Source organism: Hemitrygon akajei, chromosome 8 (assembly GCF_048418815.1).
Source record: "Hemitrygon akajei chromosome 8, sHemAka1.3, whole genome shotgun sequence".
NCBI classification, from domain to species: Eukaryota; Metazoa; Chordata; class Chondrichthyes; order Myliobatiformes; family Dasyatidae; genus Hemitrygon; species Hemitrygon akajei.
The window spans coordinates 168,754,606-168,780,178 of NC_133131.1; the positions used below are offsets into that span (position 1 = coordinate 168,754,606).

General features: G+C 46.3%; 1 protein-coding gene across 1 annotated transcript in view; it reads right to left on the reverse strand.

Moving 5' to 3' along the window:
* The window catches only part of ghrhrl (growth hormone releasing hormone receptor, like), an 89,170-nt gene that overhangs the window by 30,217 nt on the left and 33,380 nt on the right, over nt 1–25,573 (reverse strand). Inside the window, exons 4-8 of the mRNA XM_073052961.1 lie at nt 23,960–24,057; nt 14,473–14,570; nt 12,713–12,845; nt 6,436–6,589; nt 4,375–4,435 (exon numbers count right to left, since the gene is read on the reverse strand). Coding sequence (XP_072909062.1) covers nt 4,375–4,435; nt 6,436–6,589; nt 12,713–12,845; nt 14,473–14,570; nt 23,960–24,057 — 544 coding nt within the window. The remainder of the gene's footprint in view (nt 1–4,374; nt 4,436–6,435; nt 6,590–12,712; nt 12,846–14,472; nt 14,571–23,959; nt 24,058–25,573) is intronic.

Genomic DNA, 25,573 nt, shown 5'->3' on the forward strand with positions numbered 1-25,573 from the left:
AACAGGTAGGTGGAGTTGTAGAGGGAGCTTTTGACAAGTTGGCCTAATAAGTATTGATCACAGGTATTGGGATGTCATGTTGAAGTTGTATAAGACATTGGTGAAGTCTAATTTGGAGTATTGTGTGCAGTTTTGGTCACCTACCTACAGGAAAGATATCAATAAGATTGAAAGAGTGCAGAGAAAATTTAGAAGGATGTTGCCGGGGACTTGAGGATCTGAGTTATAGGGAAGGATTGAATGGGTTGGGACTTCATTCCCAGAAGCGTAGGAGAATGAGGGGAGATTTGAGGGAGGTGCACAGAATTATGAGGGATACAGATAGGGTTCATGCAAGCAGACTTTTTCCACTGAGGTTGGGGGAGACTAGAACTAGAGGCCATGGGTTAAGGGTGAAAGGTGAAATATTTAAGGGGAACATGAGGGGAAACTTCTTCATTCAGAGGGTGGCGGGCATGTAGAATGAGCTGCCAGCAGGATATCGATGAGAGAGCTATTGGGGGGGATTAGTCCATGTGCCAGTTGATGGGACTAGGCAGGATAATGGTTCAGCACGGACTAGATGGGCCAAAGGGCCTGTTTCTGTGCTATAGTGCTCTATGACCTGGCTGCAGCTGCCTCTGGTATGTTGGTGAAAGGTAGGATCTGGGGCAGTAAAATGGGGTCGAGGTAATGGGGTGTTTGTAGGCCACTCGGACAGTGTGCAGAAGGACCTGTGTCCATGACTCCATTATGCGTAGCTTCCTCAAATCACTCCACAATGCCCAGTGGCCATTCTGCCCAATGGGTCCATGCTGGTCCTCATGGTCCAGGTAACAATTAATTTTATTTGTCACACGTACATCAAAACAGACAGTGAAACATGGTGTTCTTGTGTCAACAACTAACACAGACCTAGCCTGTGCTGGGGGTGGGGGGGCAGCCCACAAAGTGTCACCACATTTCTGGTGACAGCATAACAAGCCCACAGCTCACTAACCCTAACCGTACGTCTTTGGAATGTGGGAGGAAACTGGAGCACCCGGAGGAAACCCACGTGCTCACGGGGAAATTGCACAAACTCCTTACAGACAGCAGCAGGAACTGAACCCCGATTACTGACACTGTAGAGTGCCGCGTTAACAACAATGCTACCGTACTGCCAGGTGAGCTTCCTCCATCACCTCCCGTTCCTTCCTCCTTCACTACACAGAACAGGAGCAGGCTCTTCCCTCCATGTTCCCCACGTGAGAATGATGCTGAATTAAACTAATCTCTTCTGCCTGTACACAATCTCTATCCCTCCGTTCCCTCTGTATTCCTGTGTCTTTCCAAGACTTGGGAATGTCACGATGAGCTCTGGCAATGTTGGAACCCAAGTGCAGAGGAAAGGCAGACTCCAACGTAGAGACAGTGACCAGTTTTTCTCATAGTAATCCCAAAAGAACATGAGTGAAACCACAAGAAGTAACATTTGCAAAACGAGGACCCCGCGATCAGCACTAATCAGGCATCCACTTAAATGATAGAAGTGACACAGAATCCCTGAGCCTATCCAAATAAATATAACAAGCTTAAACAGAAAGCAGCACATTGCACAGAGCGAGGCACTCAACAGAAAACGCCAGGAACTTTAAACATTTTTAATGACTCTCATTAAACAACAATTAACCATTTCTGGTGTTCTTAAAAACCTCAGAGCCAAATGTTCTCTGGTTGCCTGCACAGTCTGTAAGAGCTCATTATAGGGCAGTGGAATTTACCCAGTGTCCAGTCCTGCTGAGCACAGGCTGAATGGCCTATTCCTGAACATAAATGTCCAGTGTTCTCCCAACCGATTATGGGATCTTGCTGCGTTTCTGAACTGTGACCACGACTGCCCTTCAAACTGGCTGCAAAGTGGTTTGGGACGTACAAAGCTCTATATAAATGAACATCTGACCTGTCCGCCAACTAGCCAGAGTACAAGGTTAATGGCAAGACTCTTAGCAGTGTGGAGGAACAGGGGGATCTCAGGGTCCGTGTCCTGAGATCCCTCAAAACTGTGCACAAGTTGATAGTGTTGTTAAGAAGGTGCATGGTGTGCTGGCTTTTACAGTCAGGGGGTCGAGTTCAAGAATTGTGAGGTAATGTTGCAGCTCTATAAAACCTGATCAGACCGCACTTGGAGGTATTGTGTTCAGTTCTGGTCACCTCATTATAGGAAGGATGTGGAAGCTTTAGAGAGGGTGTGGAGCAGATTTACCAGGATGCTGCCTGGTTGAGAGTGCATGGATGAGCAAGCTGGGGCTTTTCTCTTTGCAGTGAAGGAGGATGAGACGTGACTTCACAGAGATGTACAAAATAATGAGAGGTATATATATATATATATATGGTGTGGATAGGTTGGACAGCAGACTTTTTTCCAGGACCGAAATGGTTAATATAAGGGAATTCAGCTTGAAGCTGTTTGAAGGGGAGTACAGGGTGGAGATGCGAGGTAGTTTTACACAGGGAGTGGTGGGTGTGTGGAATGCACAGGGTGAGGGGTGAGGCACAGGCAGATACATTAGGGAAATTTAAGAGACTCTCAGATAGGCACATAGATGATAGAAAAATAGAGGGCCATGTGGGAGGGTAGGGTTAGATTAATCTTAGAGTAGGTTAAAGGGTTAGCACAGCATCATGAGCCAAAGAGCCTGCACTGTGCTGTACTATTCTGTTCTATATTCCACCCTTTGTCACATCCAGTTCTCTGGTACAGAAGCTTCTCCGTTTCCTGGAGACGGGTGCCTGATGGTCAGTATAGACTTGATGGGCTGAAGGGTCTGTTTCTGCACCTTACTGCGCCAGACAATCTGTTGGAGGGTCTCAATATGTCAAGCAGCATCCGTTGGGTGGGGGGGATGGGAGGAACATTCGACGTTTCAGATCAAAACCATGAATTAAGATGGAAAATGGAGAGATGAGGTGGGCAGTCTCACCAATGTCTTATACAACTTCAACATAACATCCCATCTCAATGCGAAGGCCAGTGTGCCAAAAGCTTTCTTGACAAACCTATCTACCTGCGACGCCACCTTCAACAGTGATAGTCTGTCAGCAAAGCCTGGAAATTCCTGCAGGTGTACCGTGGAGAGAACGCTGACAGGCTGCTTCAGCGTCTGGTACGGAGGCTGCAACGCACGGGATCACGAGATGCTTCAGGGTGTTGCAGACTCAGCCAGGTACATCACAGGCACAGGCCTGCCCGCCAGTGCGTACGTCTTCAAAAGGCAGTGCCTCAAGGAGCGGGCATCCATCACTGAGGACCCTCGCCATCCAGGACATGCCATCTTCCCACAAGGGAGGCAGTGACAACCCACACTCAGCATTCTCCCCCTTCGCCATCAAGTTTCAGGACACTCCATGAACACTACCTCACTTGCACTATCAATTTCCTTGTTTTCTACTTTACCTTAATCTAATTTGATTATGTCTTGCACTGTCACAAAAGAAAACTAATTTCACAACTACTTTCAGTGACAATAAACCTGATTCGGAATTATAGATGGAGGTGGAGAGAGAGGGAAGGAAAAAGACCTTGGCCCCTTTCACCTGGGATTCCTGTTTCACCACTTCCCTACCCCTCTCCTCGCCACTCTCAGTCCTGATGTAGGGTCTCGACCCAAAACGTCAACAGTTCTTCCCCCACCGACGCTGCTTGACCTGTTGAGTCCCTCTAGCAAATTGCTTGTTGCTTCAGATTCCAGCATCTGCTTTTGTGTCATTTATCATGTGGCTTGTTTAACGTGGGGCGATATATCTCCTTCATTGAGCACAGAACAGGCCCTACCTCTTACAATGTTGAGCCGAACCCTTAACCTACTCCAAGATCAATCTAACCCTTCCCTCACGCATAGACCTCCATTTTTCTATCAATGAGGTGCCTATCTAAGAGAGTCTTAAATAGCCCTAATGTATCTGTCTCTACCAATGCCCCCGGCAGGGTGCTCCACACACTCACCACTCTCTGTGTAGAAAACCTACACCAGATACTGTCCCTATACTTTCCTCCAATCACTTTAACATTTTGCCCTTTGTACTAGCCATTTGCACCCTGGGCAAAGGCCTTTGACAGTCCACTCTATCTATCCCTTTTATCATCTTGCACACTCTAGCGAGTTACATTTCATCTTCCTTCTCTCCAAAGAGAAAGGCCCTAGCCCACTTAACCTTTCATCTTAAGACATGCTCTCTAATCCAGGCAGCATCCTGGTAAATCTCCTCCACACCCTCTCTAAAGCTTCCACATCCTTCCTATAGTGAGGGGACCAGAACTGGACACAATACTCCAGGTGAGGTCTCACCAGGGTCTTATAGAACTGCAACATTACCCCTGGCTCTTGAATTGAAAATTTAAGATGTTTTACTTACTCAGTGTTCTCAAACTGGATTTTGGTAATTACCCAGGCAAGCATGCAGATAGTTGGAACACCTAGAGGAAGAGAAATTGCTCATTAGATGGCTGGACGTCAGAGATTTATTTCATTTTGGAAGAGAGCTGTGCAGGCTGTAAGTGGTGCTAGGCCTATCTGTCATCTCTATCAATGATCTGGATGAGATCCCGACCCTGCTTTAACGAAGATGTGGCCCAGATGAAGGTGGCAGTGCTGAGAGACACTGAGTTTCCAGTACTGAGATCAAGAAACACAAGAGGGATAATTTTTCCAGCTGCCCGCATAATTACACTCTAACATAGTTAGTAAGTTTGTAAGTGACACTGACTTCTTCCTCTTCCCTTCCTGTGCAGGTGCTGGTGGCAGCGGATACCGTTGTGGTGATTAAGAGGCTCTTACGTGGATGTGCAGAGTGGAAGGAATATGAATGTGCTTTAGGCAGAAGGGATTCACTTATTTAGCTATTTAATTACTAGTTTAATTATTTCAGCACAATCTTCTACACTGAAAAGCTTATTCCTGTGAAACACACAAAGATGCTGGAGGAACTCAGCAGGTCAGGCAGCATACAGTATACGGAGAGGAATAAACGGTCAAGGTTTCAGGCCGGGATCCTTCAGGACTGCACTGGAAGGGGGAAAATGTCAGAATAAGAAGGTGGGGAGGAGGAGGTGAAGCCAAGTGAGGGGGAAGGTAGGTGGGTGGGGGAGAGGAGATGAAGAAGCTGGGAGGTGAAAGATGGAAGAGGTGAAGGGCTGGAGAAGGAGAAATCCAATAGGAGACCATGGGAGAAAGGGAAGGAGGAGGGGCACCAGAAGGAGGTGATGAGAAGGGAAGGGTAATGGGAGTATCTATGAAGTCAATGTTTTAGGCCAAGACCCTTCATCGGGACCATTCACGTGGGGAGAGGAAGGAGTACAAGCTGGCAGATGATAGTTGAGACCCGGTGAGGGGGCAAGGTGGGTGGGTAGGGAAAGGGGGCTGAGAGGTGCTAGGTGGAAGAGGTAAAGGGATGGAGAAGAGGGCAACTGATAGGAGAGGAAGGTGGACTGTGGGAGAAAGGGAAGGAGGAGGGGTACCAGAGGGAGGTGATAGGCAAGTGGGAAGAAGAGAGATGTAGGAGGAGGACCAGAAGGGGAAGGGAGAGAACTTGGTGATAGGTGAAACTAGGTGAGGGCCCGTTCCTGCGCTGTGTTATTGGAATTGGTTGATTATTGTCACGTATACCAAGGTAAGCAAAATGCTTGTCTTGCATACTGCTCATACAGATCAAATCATCACACAGCGCATTGAGGTAGAACAAGGTAAAACAATAACCGAATGCAGAATAGAGTGTAAAGGTTACAAAGAGAGTGCAGTGCAGGGAAACAGTAAGAGGCAAGATCATAACGAGGTGGATTGTGAAGTCAAGAGTTCAAGTTATCGTACCGTTGAATAGGGATGGAAGCTAACTCTGAGCCGGGTGGTACGTGTTTCCAGGCAAGGACAGTATGTTCCACGTACGTTTGCTTTGGACTGCACAGCATCATCATCCAGGATCCCCCATCCTCCAGGCCAGGCTGACTTCTCAGTGCTACCATTGGGAAGGAGGCCCAGGAGCCTTTGGTCCCACACCATCGGGTTCAGGAACTGTTATCACCCTTCAACCATCAGACTCCTGAACCAGCGTGGATAACTTCACTCACCTCAACACTGAACTGATTCCACAATCTGTAGACTCACTTTCAAGGACTCTACAATTCATGTTCTCAGTATTATTTATTCACTTTTTATTATTTGCACCATTTGTCTTCTTTTACAAGTTGATTGCTTGTCAGTCTTTGCTTATGTATAATTTTTCATAAATTCAACTGTATTTCTTTATTTTCCTGTAAATGCCCGTAAGAAAATGAATCTCAGGTTTGTATATGGTGGCATAATGCACTTTGATAACAAATTTACTTTGATCTTTGAGGTGAGGGAAGTTACTCTGTAGGCATCACAACACGGGACTCTCTACTGCCACGATCTCACCAGGTGCTCAGACTGCAGTACCTACCCCACCCGAGCAGGCTCCACCACCAGATGGAACTCCTAACGTAGGAGAAGGAAGCCAGTAGCAGTGAGTTGAGATACAGAGCCTCCACCAGCAGCCAGAAGTAATTCGTCATCATGAAGAAATAGCAGAACACCACGGCAATCTTACATCCCACCTGCAGCAAAGGAACAGTGGTAGCGTTAACCTTGGAAAGTATTGCCTCCCTGCACCCTCTCTAGTAACGATGTCAGTCAATTCTGCCCCCAGAACTCATGGGACCAACAGGTGTATTTTGGGAAACTAAGGGATGCATTTTTGAAGTTAACTAAGGGAGGGCAGATACACCAATAGCAGGGCAGAATCACCAATGATAGGGCAGAATCACCAACGGTAGGGCAGATACACTAATAGTAGGACAAATACACCAATGGTAGGGCAGATACACCATTAGTAGGGCAGATACACCAATGATAGGGCAGATACACAAATGGTAGGATGGATACACCAATAATAAGGCAGATACACCAATAGTTGGGCGCCGAGGAATATTGATAGACATTGTTAAAAGCAACAAGGTACTGCTGAGGTGTTATAAGGCATTGATCAGACTGGATTTGGAATATTGTGAACAATTTTTGGCTCTGTACCTGAGAAAAGAAGAGGATCTGGAGGAGGTTCACAAAAATGAAAGGGTTAACTTATGAGGAGCATTTGATGTCTCTGGGCCTGTACTCGATGCAGTTCAGAAGAACAAAGGGAGATTTATGTATTGAGATATGGCACAGAATAAGCCTTTCTGACCCTTCGAGCCACGATGCCAAACAATCCCCCAATTTAACCCTAGCCAAGTCATGGGACAATTTACAATGACCCATTCAGAATGTGGGAGGAAACCAGAGCACTAGGAAGAAACCCACATAATCAAGGGGTGAACGTACAAACTTCTTACAGGCAGTGGCAGGAACTGAACCCGGGTCGCTTGTACTGTAAAGCGTTGTGCTAACCACTACACTACTGTGCCACCCCGATCTAATTATGGAATATTTAAAGGCCTGGATAGAGTGGATGAGGAGAGGATGTTTCCACTAATAGGAGAATCTAGGATCTGAAAGAACAGACTCAGAATAAAACTGAGATTACACAGAGAACAGACATGTGAGATAATGATCTATGTTTAATTTATGTTTCTCTTGTGAACACTGCTTATCTGATGCTCTCTGCCTGCAACGCTGCTGCAAGTAAGATTTCCATTGCAGATGTGTACTTGTGCAGATGACAACAAACTCAATTTTGACTTTGAGGTATGGAAGACGATTCAGGGAGACTCCAGACCCAGCAACGTGGCTGACCAGTGTGGTAGTGTGATGCTATTACGGCTCGGGACATGAGAGTCTGGGGTTCAATTCTGGCATCCTCTTTAAGTGAATTTGCACGTGCGTTTCCTCCGGGTGCTCTGGCTTCCTGCCACAGTCCGCAGACGTACCGGCTAGTAGGTTAATTGTAAGCCGCCCCATGATCAGGCTCGGGGTTAAATCAGTGGCTTTCTGGACGGCTGGGTCAAAGGGCCGGAAGGGCCTGTTCTGTGCTGTATTTCTAATAAAATAAATGAAAAATAAACACCAGTGATGTCCGGGTCTTGAAAAAACAAATAAGGGTAAAAAAGATGTGTTTAGCAGCGAGGTGGGAGGATTTCAGAAACGTGATGGCTGGAAATGATGAATAACAATGAGGAGCGGTATCGGGTTAAAAGAAATTGTAACGCCCTGGGAAAGGTTTCACTGCTAACGTGATGGTCTTTCCGTAGAAGCGGTGTTTGGGTCACGTTTTGAGATAACGGGTGCTTCGGGATGTGAGCCGTCCAATCTGGGGAGCGGGTATTTTTTTGTGTGCCTGACACCGGTGTGAGCGGGGGTCTTCATTCAGCGAGAGATGAAGAGAGAAGATGCTGGAGAGAGCCGGTTGTAGGATTCGAGCCAGTGGGGACCGTGATTCAATGGAGCCAGGTGCCGGGTCTACTGAGGGTCGGTGAATAGGAGTGACTTTCGAAGAGTTGAGCTCCAACCTGAGCACATTTGACTGTTTAATTATAACGGGCCCTTTTGCTTTCTTTATTAACCTTCATGATGTAATTCGTTTAATCGTATGCAGTGTGCTGTCGGTTATTTCTCGGCACTGAGTTGTAACAGGGAAGCAAATCTCACAGCATCCTCACAACCGTCCCAATCTCACGGGTTTGGCGGGACTGGAGTAGGTATTCCCTGGACGTATGCAGCCCAAGGAAACCGGGGCTTCGAAGTAAACGGGTGAAATGTGTGAAATGTAACACTTGGAATAGTGGAGTCAATGACTTGCTTTTTATCTTTGGATCGAAGGATATGGAGCAAAGAGGAGTGAACATGGCTGTGTTGAAGAACTATCACAATCTAAATGGGTGAAAGTGCAGACTTGGCCCATTCTTGTCCCTAATGTATAGTATCCTATAGCACTACAGCACAGAAGCAGGCCCTTCAGCCCATCTAGTCCAAGCCATACTTTTTCTGCCTCGTCCCATTGGCCCACTCCTGAACCATAGCCCTCCCATCCATGTATTTAGAACATAGGACATAGTACAGTACTGCACACGGCCCACAATCTTGTGCTGAATCAGTTAAATTAGTCATCCAGTGGCCAACTGATCCCCTCTGCCTATACTATATCTATTTCCGTCCATTTTCCTCACACTCATGTGCCTATCTGATGTTTCTGCCTCTGCCACCACCCCAGGCAGTGCAGTCCAGACACCCACCACTCTCTGGGTTAAAGGCTTGCCTCTCGTATCTCCTTTAATAATTGTTGTTTATTTAGCCAAACAGTAGGGTCAGCCCTCTGGTCCTTCGAGCCACACCACCCCAGCGACCCCTGACAAACCTAATCGCAGCACAACTTGCAATGAACTATTAACTGACCTGGGAAGCCTTTGGACTGTGTGAGGAAACCTGAGGGCCCGGAGAAACCCCACACCTTCCACAGGGAGGATATACTGAGGCCCCTTACAGAACGACAGTAGAATTAAACTCCAAACTCCGGAGTGCCCTGAGCTGTGGTAGTGTCGCGGTAACCGCCACGATACTATGGCACCCTTATCACCCTCACCTTAAATGAATTCCCTCTGGTATTAGAAATTTCAACCCAGGGAAAAAGGTACTCTCTGTCTACTCTGTCTATGCCTCTCATAGTCTTATAAACCTCCATCGGGTCCATAAACTCTTCTTGGGCTTCCAGCCGGGTCTAGGTGTTGATTTTAACGGACTTGATTGCAAGTCAGCAATAGCAGAAGGTTGCATACGCAATGACTGCAGGGTTGACTTTGATAGCACAGAACTACTGTGCAACGTCAATGGCTTTCGGGAGCGCCCGGTTTCCTCCCACAGTCCAAAGATGTTCGGGTTAGAAGGCTAATTGGTCACACGTGTGTAATTGGGCGGCACAGCTCATTGTGTCGGAAGGGCCTGGTCCTGTATCTCAAGAATACTCACCTTGCTTCCACTTCCAGATCTTTGGTTCATCGAGTAGGTAAGGGAAGGGAAGGGGTATGGTATCACTGGTCTTCCCCCTCACTGACTCCTGATGATCTATTGGGAAGCCACTGTGGTTGCCAGGGACCCGTGACAGGAAGGATGTGGAGATGCTGGAGAAGATCTAGTAGAGGTTTTGTCTGGTCATTCAACTCAGCAGGTAAGAAAGCGTCCACGGAGAGAAATGGATGTTTAGAGTTGAAACCCTTCATCTTGACTTCTCATTGGTCCAGATGAAATTTCTCGACCAGAAACGTCGGCAAATTTCTTCAGATGTACAATGGGGGGCATTCTGACTAGTCTGGAGGCTCCAGTGCACAGGTTCAAGAGGCTGCAGAGGGTTGTAGGCTCAGCCAGCCCCATCACGGACACAACCCTCCCCACCATCGAGGACGTCTTCAAAAGGTGGTGCTTCAAGATGGCAGCATCCTCCATGAAGGTCCCTCACCATACTGGACAGACTCGCTTCTCATTACTACCACCAGGGAGGATTTAGGAACAGCTTCTTACCCTCCACCATCAGCGCTCTGAATGGCCCGTCACTGCTTTGCTTTCTTTTTGTACTATTAATTTATTTTTGCATTTCTCTTTGTAATTTATAGAAATGTTTTATGTCTTGCACTGAACGGCTGCTGCAAAAATCAGATTTCCTGACATTCAAGCAACACACACAAAACGCTGGTGGAACGCAGCAGGTCAGGCGACATCTATAGGGAGAAGTATAGTCGACGTTTCGGGCTGAGACCCTTCATCTGTCCTGACGAAGGGTCTCGGCCCGAAACGTCGACAGTGCTTCTCCCTATAGATGCTGCCTGGCCTGCTGCGTTCCACCAGCATTTTGTGTGTGTTGCTTGAATTTCCAGCATTTACAGATTTCCTCCTGTTTCCTGACATGTCAGTGATAATAAACCTGGATCTGTATCTGCTCCGTAGATGATGCCTGACCCACTGAGTTCCTCTGGCTTTCTGTGTGTTGCTCCAGTTTCTGGTATCTGCACCCTCTATTGTGTCTTCACCAGGATGCTGTCTGGATTGAAAGGCTTTTCCGTAAGGAAAGTTTGGACCAACTTGGGCTGTTTTCTCGGGAGTGGCAGAGGCCAAGGGGAGATCCGATGGAGCTTTATAGATTTATGGTAGGCATAGAAAGAGTAGACCAGAATGCCCTTTGCCCCAGGGTAGGAGTGCCATATACTGGAGAGCATGTATTACACCGCAAGACCAGATGAAATGAGAGGAGAATTAGGTCACTCAGCTCATTGAGTCTGCCCCACCGATTTATTATCCCTCTCAACCCCACTCTTCTGCTTTCTCCCCATGACCTTTGACGCCCTGACTAATCAGGAACCGTACCAAATGACTTGGCCTCCACAGCCAGCTGCAGCAATGAATTCCACATATTCTCCACCCTCTGGCTAAACAACCTCTCATCTCTGTTCTGAAGGGATTTCCTTCTGTTCTGAGGTCGTGGCCTCTGGCGAGGGCTGACACGTTTGAAGGAGATCAGCAAGGTAAGTTTCTGATATTATCACACTGGGCCGCTGGGGATGATATTAAGACAACACTTAAAAGCATTTAAGCATGAGCCGACATAAGATAGAGGATAAAGACCTTGTGAACATAAGCAGAATTCAGCCATTTGGCCCATTGGGTCTGCTCTGCCATCCAACCACAGCTGATTGACCTCATTCTCCAACTTTCATCATGTAACTCTTAACCCCCTCACCAATCAAGAACCTATCAGTTTCTGCCTTAAATATACCCAATGACACAGCCTCTGCAGCCATTTGTGCAGTGAATTCCACAGATTCACCACTCTCTGGCTGAAGAAAATCCTCCTCATCTCTGTTCTGAAGGGACGTCCACTATCGTGAGGACATGTCCTCGGATCCTGGACTTCCCTACTAACTGAAGCATCCTCTCGCATCCGCTGTATTCAAGACTTGCAGAAGCTGGTAGGTTTCAATCAGACCCATCCCTCCCCCCCCCATTGGATAAAGCCCCTATGTAGTTTCAATTGGCATCATAGTTAGCACAGAGATGCAGAGCTGATGTTCTGTGTCCTAGCTTCTCATTGGGAGAGCTAGGGCCTTCATCGTTGGAGTGAAAGAGGTTGAGAGGTGACTTGATAGAGACTTTCAAGCTGATAACAGGCATAGATCGAGTGGATAGGCTTTTTCCCAGGGTGGAAATGGCTAACGCGGGGGGTATAATTTTAAGGTGATTGGAGGAAAGAATGGGTGGGATGTCAGAGGTTTCTTTTTTCCACAGGGAGTGGTGGGTGCATGGAGCACGCTGCAGAGATGGCGACAGGGGCAGATACATCAGGGACATTTAAGAAACTCTTAGGGAGGCACATGGATGATAGAAGTTTATAAGATAATAAGAGACATAAATAGAGTGGGCAGCCAGAGGCATTTCCCCAGGGCAGAATGGCTAATACGAGAGGGCATAAATTTAAAGTATAGGGGTATGTCAGGGGAGGTTTTTAACAGAGAGTGGAATACCCTGCTAGGGGCAGTGGCAGAGACAGGTACATTTGGGGCATTTAAGAGATAGGCATATGTATGAAAGCAAAATAGGGGCTATGACGCAGGGAACAGTTAGATTGGTCTTGGAGTAAGATAAATGGTTGGCACGACATCGAGGCCTGTATTGTGCTGTAATGTTCTGTGATTCCATTCTCCAAACCCTCCTGCCAATCCACCCATTCCAGGCCCATGCTCCAGAGGTCAAAGGTGCCTTACCGTAGAGAAGCTGCAGTGGTCAATGTCATCGTCACCGAAGAGAACGGCATCTTTGATAATCACAGATAAACTCCGCAGGATGAAGGTGATAAACAGCTGGATGTGGATATAATTCCGTGTGCAATGTAGGTTCCTGGAAAAGTCCAAGTTCTGAGTTATCTTATTATCAAAGTACGTATTCTGTATCCTGAGATTCATCCTCTTGCAGGCATTTACATAAAGACTGCCAAACAATCAAAGTGCAAAATATGTTAAATGATAGTGAGAACGTGAGTCCTTGAAAGCGAGTCTGTAGGTTGTGGAATCTGCTTGGAGTTGAGCTGAGTGAAATCATCCACACCAGTTTAGGAGCTTGATGGCTGCGGGGTAATAACTATTCCTGAACCTGGTGGTGTGGGACCTAAGGCTCTTGTAACTTCTGCTCAATGGTGGGAGCATGAAGAGAGGCATGGCCTGGATGTTGGGGGTCCTTGATGATGGGTGCTGCTTTCTTGTGGCAGCTCTCCTCAGTGATGGGGAGTGCTTTGCCTGTGATGGGCAGGTCTGTATCCAGCAATTTCTGAAGACTTCTCCATTCTTGGCCGTTGGTGCTTCCACAGCAGGCCATGATGCAACCAGTTAGGATACTCTCCACTGTGCATCTGTCGAAGTTTGCCAAACATTTAGGTAACCAATCAATGCAAACTTCTAAGAGAATAGAGGCACTGATGTGCTTTCTCTGAAATGGCACTTGCATGCTGGACCCAGGACAAATCCTGGGATATGATAACACCAAGGTATTTAAAGTTATTGACACTCTCCACCTCCAAAACTCCCAATGATAACTGGCTCATGGACCCCCAGTTTCTTCCTCTTTGTGGCTTAGAGAAGATTAGAAATTGGAGCTGGTTGGGGAGTCAATCATCTTCTGTTCCACTTACGTTTAAGTGATTGAAGCAGAAGTTTGAGACTGTAACTTATCTTTAAGAGAAACTTCGAGTCATACAGCAATACAATATGACCCCTCAGTCCAGCCAGTCCATGCTGATCACAGTGCCCACCCAACTGTTCCCAAATTCCTGTGCTGGGCCCATCTTCCTCCAGGTCCCTCCCCTCTGTGTACCTATCCACTGCAAATTGCCCCTGGTGTGTGGGTGAGCAGTAGAATCTGGGGGGGGGGGGTAGTTGATGAGGTTGTGGGGAGAATATAACCAGATGAGAATAAATGGGTGGTTGATGTTCAGGGTGGATTTGATGGGCTGAAGGGCCTTATGGCTCTCTGACTCAGAGAGGGAAAGGAGGAGAAACCTTGGGTTTACAGTAGGAGTCTTGGTCAGAGGGACATCGCAGTCCAACACTGAGGGAGACCAGTACCGCCAGCTTGGCCCTCTTTCCTGGGGAGGGAAGGGGGGTGCAAAAGAACAGCACATGAGCTCCCACCTGTCCAGCTGATGTTTGTCATGTTTATAATGTAAATTGCTGATGCAAGAAAAGCAAATTCTCATGGCACTTATACCCTGGGTACAATATTAAAGCTGAAAATTGAGGCCGAGGAAGATGCCTCCAAAATGCAGTTCTAGCTTACATCACAGAGGATGGATGTTCCTTGATGGTCAGCATGTTTATGGTGGGCTGAATGGCCTGTTTCTGTGTTCTGTTCTGCCGGACGAGGCTTATAGGGAATGTTGATGTGTCACTCAAATCAGACTGGATGATTACAATCACAGCTTTCAAGAGAGTCTAACAATGGCATCTCAGAGGTGGTGGTGTGAAGTACCTACCGGAAGGCCAACAGGATGACCACAGCGATGGTGAGCACAATGAGAGACAGACTGTAGCCCACGGTGTAGATTACCTGTATTGTACTGAAGTACGAAACCTGCATTGAAAAATAAAGAATATTCACTCTTGTATCCAGGTTGTCATAACAACAGCACAGACAAGTCTATGAGACATCCAGTTTCTGAATCTAATCACTCCACCATTGACAGTTCTCGTCTTCAGTGACTGAATCCCTGAGCTCTGAAATCCCGTCCCTAAAACTCTCATCCTCGCCATCACTCTCTCCTCTCACGATGCCTTTACCGTACCAGGGATCCGGGCTCAATTCCTGTCGCTGCCTGTAAGGAGTTTGTATGTTCTCCCCGTGACCACGTGGGCTTCCCGTGGGTGCTTTGGGTTCCTCCCACAGTCCAAAGGCTTACCGGTTGGTAGATCAACTGGTCATTGTGAATTGTCCTGTGATTGGGCCGGGGTGGCTGGGTGGTGTGACTCAAAGGACCGGAAAGGTCTGTTCCGCGTTGTATCTCAATCAAATAAATAACCCACTTGCCACCTCAACATCTCCGTATGTTTTATAAAAGTCACCTTGGGATCTTAGAACCTGTGGCTGTACGGTTCATGCGTTCAAGGATCACCTTGATTTGCTGTTTTCATCGACATGTATTAGAAACTCCCTGTGTCTTATTTACTCAGAGATACAGAGAGGAACAGGCCCTACCAGCCCAACGAGCCACCAACTAACCCTAGACTAATCGCAGGACAATTTACAATCACCAATTAACCCCCTAACTGGTACCTCTTTGGATTATAGGAGGAAACCAGAGCACCCGGAGGAAACCCACGCATTCACGAGGAGAAGGTACAAACCCCTTACGTACAATGCCAGAATTGAATGCTGAATACTGAGGCCTAAAGCTGTAATAATGTCGCTACCAAAGGTGCAACATGCAAAAAAAAACATACGATTAAGAAGAATAAAGAATTATATAAAACATAAATAATTATATATACATTTACAGGTTAAAGTACAGGTATGGAATAAAATGTGCATAAATATATTAATACCAGCATGTAATGTATATACCACATAAACAGCCTTATAAAAACTGGTTTAGAGTGTTTGCAATGGAGTGACTGAGTTATTAGATAGAGAGGGGTGGGGGTAACTAGAATAGTTGATCAGATTAAAAGCCTGGAGGAAGAAGCTTTTAAGATGGCAACACACACAAAATGCTGGAGGAACTCAGCAGGCCAGGCAGCACCCACGGAAAAGAGTACACTCGACGTTTCGGGCCGAGACCCTTTGGCAGGACAGGAGAAAAAAGATGAGAAGTCAGAGCAAGAGGGTGGAGGGAGGGGAGGACGAAATACAAGGTGGTGGATGATAGGGGAAACCAGGAGAGGAGGAGGGAGTGAAGTAAAGAGTGGGAGGTCGATTGGTGAAAGAGATAAAGGTCTGGAGAAGGGGGAATCTGATAGGAGAGGACAGAAGACCACGGAAGAAAGGGAAGGGGGAGGAGCACCAGAGGGAGGTGATGGAAAGGTTAGGAGATGAGGTGAGAGAGGGAAACGGGAATGAGGAATGGTGAAAGGACAGGAGAGGGAGCCATTACTGGAAGTTCGAGAAATCGATGTTCATGCCATCAGGCTAGAGGCTACCCATTAGCATTTTCCAGAAGGAAGCTTTTGGAAAAGGCATTTTGCAGGGTGGGGAGTGCCTGTGATGATTAATCCTGCCTGCTTCTTTGTCCTGAACACATACAAGTCCTGCAGGGATGGTAGACTGCAATTAATGACCTGTTCTGGAGCTCCACCTAGTTTCTGCCAGAGGGAAGTCCCATTTCTCGATAACCTGTATCCCCCCGCTACTCACTAACGCCCCACTAATCAGAACATAGAACGTAGAGCTCATGAACATGTTGTACCAACTCAGCCCACAGTGTTGTACCAACCTAAGTAATCGAGTAATCCAATGCCTAACTAAACTAATCCCTTCTGCCCACACAATGCCGATAGGTGGATATGAGGTCGATTGCAACACTTGGGTTCATAGAGTTATAGAAAAGTACAGCACAGAAACAGGCCCTTCAGCCCATCTAGTCCATGCAAGACCATTTAAACTGCCTATTCCCGTTGATCTGCACTGGGACCATAGATATCCGTACCCCTCCTATCCATGCACCTATCCAAACTTCCGTTAAACATTGAGACCGAGCTTGCGTGCACCACTTGTGCTGGCAGCTCATTCCACACCCTCACGACCCTCTGAGTGAAGGGGTTTCCCCTCATGTTCCTCTTAAACTTTTCACCTTTCACTGTTAACCCATGGCCTCTAGTTCTGGTCTCGCTCAACGCAAGTAGAAAAAGCCTGTTTGCATTTACCCACACATAGCCTTCCCATCCACGTACCAATCCAAACTTCAAGGTAAACTTATTGTCAACGGACCTACGTATCGTCAGAAACAAGGCTGAGATTCAACTTCCTCTGGGCATTCGCAGTAAATACAAGAAACACGATAGAATCAATGAAAGACCGCCCCCCCCCCCCCCAACAGATGGACAAACAACCAAAGTGCAAATGACAACAAGCTGTGCAAATACAAAAACTAATGATAAATAAATAAGCAATAAATATTGAGAACATGAGATGAAGAGTCCTGGATAGGTTGTGGGAATAGTTCAGTGATGGGACATGTGAAGTTGAGTGAAGTTATCCCCTCTGGTGCAGGAACTGTCCCTGAACCTGGTGCTGTGGGTCCTGAGGCTCCTGTACCTTCTTCCTGATGGCAGCAGCGAGGAGAGAGCATGGCCTGGGTGATGGGGGTCCCCGATGATGGATGCTGCTTTCCTGCGACAGCACTCCGTGTAGAGTGGTGGGGAAGGTTTTACCCATGTCGGATTTAAATGTTATGATCCAACCCCCAACAACCGTTTCCACTGGCAGCTCATTCCACACTCACACTATTCTCTGAGTGAAGGAGTTCCCTCTCAGATTCCCCTCAGATATTTCACCTTTTTTCCCCTTAACCAGTGACCTCTAGTTCTGGCTTCACCCAACCCAAGTGAAGAGGTTTGAAGCGGTGTGCTTGGATCGCGCTCTCCCCCTGTCCGCATGTTCTCTGTAACTGTAACACTGTCTTCTCCACTCTGTTATCGGATTCCCCTTGTTCTGTCTCAACGCACTGTGATAAAATACAGCATAGAACAGCACAATACAGTACAGGCCTTTCGGCCCACAATATCGTGCCGAACCCTTAACCCACTCCAAGATCAATCAACTCTTCCCTCCCGCTACTCCTCCATTTTCCTATCATCCATGTGCCTATCTAAGGGTCTCTTAAATGTCCCTGGTGTATCTGCCTCTACCAGCATCCCTGGCAGAGTGTTCCACCACCCGCCACTCTCTGTGCAGAATAAACTATGCTTTCCTCCAATCACATTAAAATTATGCCCCCCATATCAGCCTTTGCCTCCTTGGGAAAACGTGTATGTCTCTCCACTCTATCAATGCCTCTTATCATCTTGTACACCTCTATCGAGTCATCTCTGATTCTCCCTCACTCCAAAGAGGAAAGCCCGAGCTCACTCAACCTATCTTCATAAGACATGTTCTCTACCCCAGGCAGCATCCTGGTAAATCTCCTCCTCGCCCTCTCCACATCCTTCCTACAAAGAGGCAACTAGAGATCAACATAATTCTCTCAAGAGTGGTCTAACCAGAGTTGCAACATTACCTCAGTTTGTGAATTCAGTCCCTTAACTAATAAAGGCCTACACACCACACGCTCTCGTAACAATGCCACCAGTCTGCACGGCAACACGGAGGGATCTATCAACATGAACCCTCAAGATCCTTCTATTGATCTGTGTTGGTGGCATGCAAAACAAAGGTTTTGCTCTACTTCAATACGTGTGACAAGAAGAAGCCAATTACCATTTCTGTCTTTCTTTCTCCCTTTCTGATCCACCCAGGTTCCCTCTCAGACACCTCCCCAACTTCTTCCAGCTTCCCCTTACCCAGTTCCGTTCCTCTCCCCCCACACCTGGTTCCACCTGCCTATCACCCACGCACATCGCACTTGGGAATACTTTGGAGAGTACCTTTCCAAGATCCACTGGGGTTCCTTCTCACACACCTCCCCCCATTCTTCCAATTTCTCCTGTTCCGTTCCTCTCCCCCACCCAGTTTCATCTGCCAATCCCCCACACAGTCAATATATCGGAACTTATTGAACAGTACTTATCAGAGCTAGAACTGACCAAATAGGCTGAATGGCCTCAGCATAAGTTGCTTCATTCTCCAATAACTACATTAAACCATTAGCATTTAGAAAGGTACACACACAAAATGCTGGAGGAACTCAGCAGGTCAGGCAGCATCTATGGAGAGGAATAAAGAGTTGATGTTTTTGGCTGAGACCCTTCATCAGGACCGGAAAGGAAGAGCAAGAAGCCGGAATGAGAAGGTGGGGGGGGGGGGGGGGGGGAGGGGAAGGAGTACAAGCTGGCAGGTGAGGGGGTCGGCTTGTTGAATAGGTGAGGGGGGGATAAAGTAAGAAAGCAGGAGGTGATTGGTGGAAAAGGTAAAGCGGTGAAGAAGAAGGAATCTGATAGGAGGGACAGTGGACCATGAGAGAGAGGGGAGGAGGAGGGCCAAGAGCGAGCTGATGGACAGCTGAGGAGAAGAGAGGAGGTAAGAGGGAAGCCAGAATGGGGAATAGAAGAGAGAAGGGAGGGGGTAGAATTTACTGGTGGTTAAGAGAAATCAATGGAGGACCACCCAGAAGGAATATGAGGTGTTGCTCCTCCAACCTGAGAGTGCCTAATCGTCGTTTAACATTAAAAGTGCAAACAATGTAGATAAGGTCGTTCAGACAGAAATGCGTATTGATAAAGCTTTGATGTCAAGTCTTGTTATTCTAGCAGCCAGATTAATGGAGCGTTTTCCTCATGGACAGGTGCCCAGCTGAAAGCGATCAATACTAACACTCTCATTTGCTTTTCAGAGTTTGTGCGCACATTGGAACCTAGGAATTGCCAAACAAGGAGAGGCCAAGGTTCGTTGTATTTGATTTGTGTGTTCTGATAATGACATGGTAAAAGCTAATGATCTTATTGTCCACCGTCGGTGCAATACAGAAGAGAAACCGGCACAGAGCAAAAGGCAAGGTTGTGATGCGTTAGATTTAGCACAGGGATCTGTAAGGCAGCACACACAAAGTGCTGGAGGAACTCAGCGGGTCAGGCAGCATCTACGGAGGGAAATAAACAGTTGACGTATCAGGCTGGAAAGGAAGGGGGTAGAAGCCAGAATAAAAAGGTCATTTGGCCCATTGAGTCTGCTCTGCCATTCCATCATGGCTGATGTATTCTCACTGGAGGGAGGGGAAGGAGTACAAGCTGGCAGGCAATAGGTGCTAAGCATGAGAAAATCTACAGAAGCTGGAAATCTGAACAACACGTGCAAAATGCTGGAGGAACTCAGCAGGCCAGGCAGCGTCCATGGAAAAATAACTGTCGGCGTTCCAGGGAGGATCTCGGCCTGAAATGCTGACTGTACTTCTTACCACAGATGCCGCCTGGCCTGCTCCAGCATTCCGCGTGTGTCGCGAAGGTGATAGGTGAGACGAGGTGAGGGGGAAGGCGGTTGGGTGGATGAAAGGAGAACAAGATGAGAAGCTGGGAGGTGATTGGTGGAAGAGGCCAAGTGCTGATGGAGAAGAAAGCTGATTGGAGAGGAGAGTGGGGAAAGGGAAGGAGGAGGGGCACCAGAGAGAGGCGGTGGACAGCTGAGCGGAAGAGAAGAGGTGAAATATGTAAAGCAATTCCTGTCATAGAACAGAACAGTACAGGAATAGGCCTTTTGGCCCACAATGCCTATGCCAAATTAAACTAATACCCTGCACCTGATCCTCCATTCCATGTATGTTCATGTCTAAATGTCACCGTCATACATAGATATCAAGATAGACTTTATCTGTAATAAAAAGAATTTACAAGAATAAATGATGCATTGCCTTTTCCATTTTTACGTTCATTACATATTGTTCTATTACATTTCTGGAAGTAATAAGACTGTTGCCACTCATGTGGGTCCCTGGGGTAGTACACTACTACAATAATTTGAGGAGCTTCCTCACCCAACCCAGCCCCTCCCTGTCTAGTAGCAGATGAACCCTACACCTCAGTTCTCTCACACCGAGTTCTTGTAGTGACTGCACCGAGATTCAGCATGTTCCTCAGCATGGACTCAGCACTTTGTGTGTGTTGTTCAATGGGGATAACTGCAGGACTCGTCTCTTGCAAAGGAGCGGGCCGGAGAAATCAATGTGGACACCATTCACCCTGCACGATCCAAACAGCCTTTTCCAAAATTTCCCTTCTGGAAAGCGCAGGGCGGGCTATTAAAACAAAAACTTCACACCATCTTAAAAGTTTCTTCCCCCTGACAGTTAATATGATCAACCGTCCGAAGTAAATTTATTATCAAAGTACGTATACATCACTGTATACTACCCTGCAGTTTATTTTCTTGTGGATGCAAAGAAACTCTATAGAATCGATGAAAAACTACAGCCAAAGTCTAATCAGCCCCCAACTCTCCTGGAATTTATGTCTTTATACCAATTTCAAATTCCATATCCATACTTAAAGTGCTAACTTTACTTTTTATATAACGTAAAGTTCAAAGTAAATTTATTAGGAAAGCACGTATATATCACCATATATTACCCAGAGATTCATTTTCTTATGGACATCCATAGGAATACAATAAAATCAATGAAAAATACACACAAACAAAAAATCTAGTCAGCCCCTCCCACACCCTCCTCTATTACCCCTCTGCAATAAACTCAAAAACATTTTCAACCGTTTTAATAACTGTTTACATTGTAAATGCATGCTGGTATTTATGTCTTTATGCATTTTTAAATTCCATATCTGTACTTTAACCTCTAACTTTGCTTTCTATAAAATTCAAAGTTCAAAGTAAATTTATTAGGGAAGTTCGTACATGCCTCAGTATACTACCCTGAGATTCATTTGCTTGAGGGCATTCACTGTAGAATAAAGAAATGCAAACAAAACTCCACACAAAATCTGACAAATAACCAATGTGCAAAAGAAGACAAACTGTGCAAACTCAAAAAAAATCACAAATACACAGTAAACAAACTAATAATGCTGATAGCATTGTAATCGTAATTGTTGAACATTGTTTTTTGTCGTAAGCTGCGGCAACACTTTACAGCAAATTCCTAATAAATGTAAAAAATTTATGGGGAACAAAGCTGATCTCTAATCCTTGACAGAGCTGATGACAGACCAGGTTTGAAAGCAGGATGTTACTAAAAGCAGCAACACTTAATCGAGAAACAACGGTACCATGAACACAAGAGATTCTACAGTTGCTGGAAATCCAGAGCAACACACACAAAATTCTGGAGGAACTCAGCAGGCCAGGCAGCACCTATGGAGGGGAATAAACAGTCAACGTTTTGGATTGAGAACCTTCATCAGGACTGGAAAGGAAGGGGGACGACACCAGAATAAAAAAGGGGGGTGGGGTGGGGAAGGAGGGCAGCTGGAAAGCGATACATGAAACCAGATGGGTGGGAAAGGTAAAGAGCTAAAGAAGGGACTTGCTGAAGGGTCTCAGCCATCCTCCAGTATTTTGTGTGTGTTGCTTGGATTTTCAGCACCTGCAGATTTTCTCTTGTTTGTGACTGAAGAAGGAATCTGATAGGAGAAGAGAGTCAACCATGGGGGTAAGGAAAGAAGGAGGGGCATCAGGGGTAGGTGATAGGCAGTGAGGAGAAGAGGTAGGAGTTCAGAATGAGAAATAGACGAAGAGAGAGAGGGGAGGGAAATATTGGAAAGAGTAATCGATGTTCATGTCATGAGGTTGGGCACTACCTGGACAGAGTACGAGGTGTTGCTCCTCCACTCTGAGAGAGGACTCTGGCAGAAAGGGAGGCTATGGCCCAACATGTCGGAACAGGAATGTAAACGGCTGGTCATCAGGAAATGGCGGAAGCGGAACCAGGACATGATAAAAAAAGCCAAAGTCAGCATGGTTTCCTTAAGGGGAATCTTGCCTGATAAATCTGTTGGAATTCTTTGAGGAAATAACAGGCAGAGTAGACAAAGGAGAGTTAATGGATGTTGTTTACTTGGATTTTCAGAAGGCCTTTGACAAGTTGCCATACAATACACTGTTTAACGAGTTAAGAGCCCATGGTATTACAGGAAAGATACTAGCATGATAGAAGATTGGCTGTCTGGCAGGAGACGAAGAGTGAGAATAAATGGGGCCTTTTCTGGTTGGCTGCCGGTGACTAGTGGTGTTCCACAGGGGTCGGTATTGGGACGGCTCCTTTTCACAACGTTTGTCAATGATTTGGAATTGATGGCTTTATGGTCTAGTTTATAAACGATACGAAGGGGCAGGTAGTGTTGGGGAAGCAGGGAGTCACTTGGACAGATTGGGAGAATGAGCAATGAAGGGGAAAGTGGAATATAGTGACAGGAAGTTTATGGTCCTGCACTTTGGTAGAATGAATAAAGGCATAAAATATTTTGTAAATGGGGAGAGAATTAAAAAATCTGAGGTGCAAAGGGACTTAAGAGCCTTCATGCAAAATTCCCTAAAGGTTAACTTGCAGGTTGAGTCTGTAGTGAGAAGGCAAATGTAATGTTAACATTCATTTTGAGAGGGGTAGAATACAAGAGCAACAATGTCATGCTGAGGCGTTGCAAGGCAGTAGTCAGACCACACTGGAGTACTGTGGGCAGTTTTGGGCCGCTTATCTAAGTAAAGACGTGCTAGCAGAGGAAGTTCATGGCAATGATTCAGGGAATGAAAGGGTTAACATGTGAGGGGCATTTGATTTCTCTGGGCCTGTACTCACTTCAGTTTAGAAGAGTTGGGGGGGGGGGGGGGCGGGAATCTCACTGAAACCTATCGAATATTGAAAGGCCTAGATACTGTGGATGTGGAGAGGGTGTTTCCTGTCGTGGGTGAGTCTAAGGCCAGAGGACGCAGCCTCAGGATAGAGGGACGTCCATTTTGAACAGAGATGAGAATGAATTTCTTTCGCCAGGGTTTGGTAAATCTGTTGAATTTTTTGCCACAGGTGGACGTGGAGGCAAAGTCTTTGAGTTCATTTTTAAGGAGGAGGTTGATAGGCTCTTGGTTAGTCAGGGCATCAAAGGTTACAGAGAGAAGGCAGGAGAGGGATGGTGGAATGCCAGCACAGACAATGAGCCCAGTGGCCTAATCCTGCTCCTTTGTCTTACGGACACAGATCCTTGGATATGAAGGGGGGGAAGTCTGCTGGCATATCCGGGCTGGGTATGAATGGAGCAACGAGTGAACAGAACAGGCTATCCTTACAGACACTCTACCACCTCACAAAGTGTCTTTCACTCACAGCCCTCCTCCGAGTGATCCCAGAGTGGAAGGCAAATCTCCCCATCACTCACCTCTTCATTATGTGTTGTCTCAGCCATCATACAAAACATTATGTCCGGTGGCAGTGCGTCTGACCATCCTTCACTGGTACAATTTCTATTCAGCACCCCTGTCAAACAGACCAAGCAACCAGTCATTCAGGGGGCCCAACCATCACTTTGAAAACCTCCAGAATCCTTTCTTCACCTTGGCATTCCTACATGCAATCATTCAGGAATAACTTTCTTATTTTCCTATTTTTGCGCTAATTCCAACTTTCCACCATTTTGTGTATTTTTATAACTCTCAGTAATTTTCCATCCTCAGAGGCAATGCCTCAGGAGGACATCGTCTATCGCTAAGGACACTCACAATCCAGGACGTGCCCTCATTACAGAGGAGGTACACTCAATGATTCAGAAACAGCTTCTTTCCCACCATCATCAAAGTTCAAAGTTTAAATTAAACTTATTATCAAAGTAAAGTACGTACAGAGTGACCACTTTATTAGTTACCCCCTGTACTTAATCGTGGTACTGCGTGTATGTTTGTGGTCTTCTGCTGCTGTAGCCCATCCACCTCTAGGTTCAATGTGTTGTGCATTCAGAGATGCTCTTCCACACACCACTGTTGTAACGTGTGGTTGTTTGAGCTACTGTCACCTTCCTGTCAGCTTGACCCAGTCTGGCCGTTCTCCTCTGACCTCTCTCATTAACGAGGCGTTTTTGCCCACAGTACTGCTGCTCACTGGCTGCTTTTTTTGTTTTTCGCACCATTCTCTGTAAACTCTAGAGATAGTTGTGTGTGAAAATCCCAGGAGATCAGCAGTTTCTGAGATACTGAAACCACCCCATCTGGCACCAACAATCATTCCATTGTCAAAGACTCCTAGGTCACATTTCTTCCCCATTCGGATGTTTGGTTTGAACAACAACTGAACCTCTTGACCATGTCTGCATGTTTTTATGCATTGAGCTGCTGCCACATGATTGGCTGATTAGATATTTGCATTAATGAGCAGCTGAACATGTGCACCTAATAACATGGTCACTGACTGGATGTGTCTCCATGTCACCACTTAGATACTTTATCTGCAGGTATTCACAGCCAAACAAAGGCATAGAATGGAATCAGTGAAAAACTACACACAAAAACTGACAATCAATAAGCAAAAGAAGACAAACTGTGCAAATACAAAATAATCATATTAATAATAGCTTAAAAACAACTTACTTAATAAATATCGCCATTCCAAACACGCATAACTTACAGAAATCGATGAGTGAGAAACACCAGAAATATGCTGAATTAAGAGCGGAAATTGAAAGACTTTGGAACATGAACAGGTTCATGTACATTGTCCCAATAGTAATATCGGGACAATGTTACCACTAGAACAGCCTGAAGTGTGTCTGGCTATACGCACATCTCGGGTTTTACCAGCTGGAGCTGAGAAAAATAACAATATGGCAATAATAGTAAGTCAGTAAGTAAATAGTCAGATTATAGGAAGAGGTAAAGAAGAAGGAATTTGATAGGTGCCGCCCAGGGTGGTTTGAGTATCTCAGAAACTGCTGGCCTCCTGGGATTTTTACGCACACCAGACTCTGGAGTTTACGAAGAATGGCGCCAAAAACAAAATACCA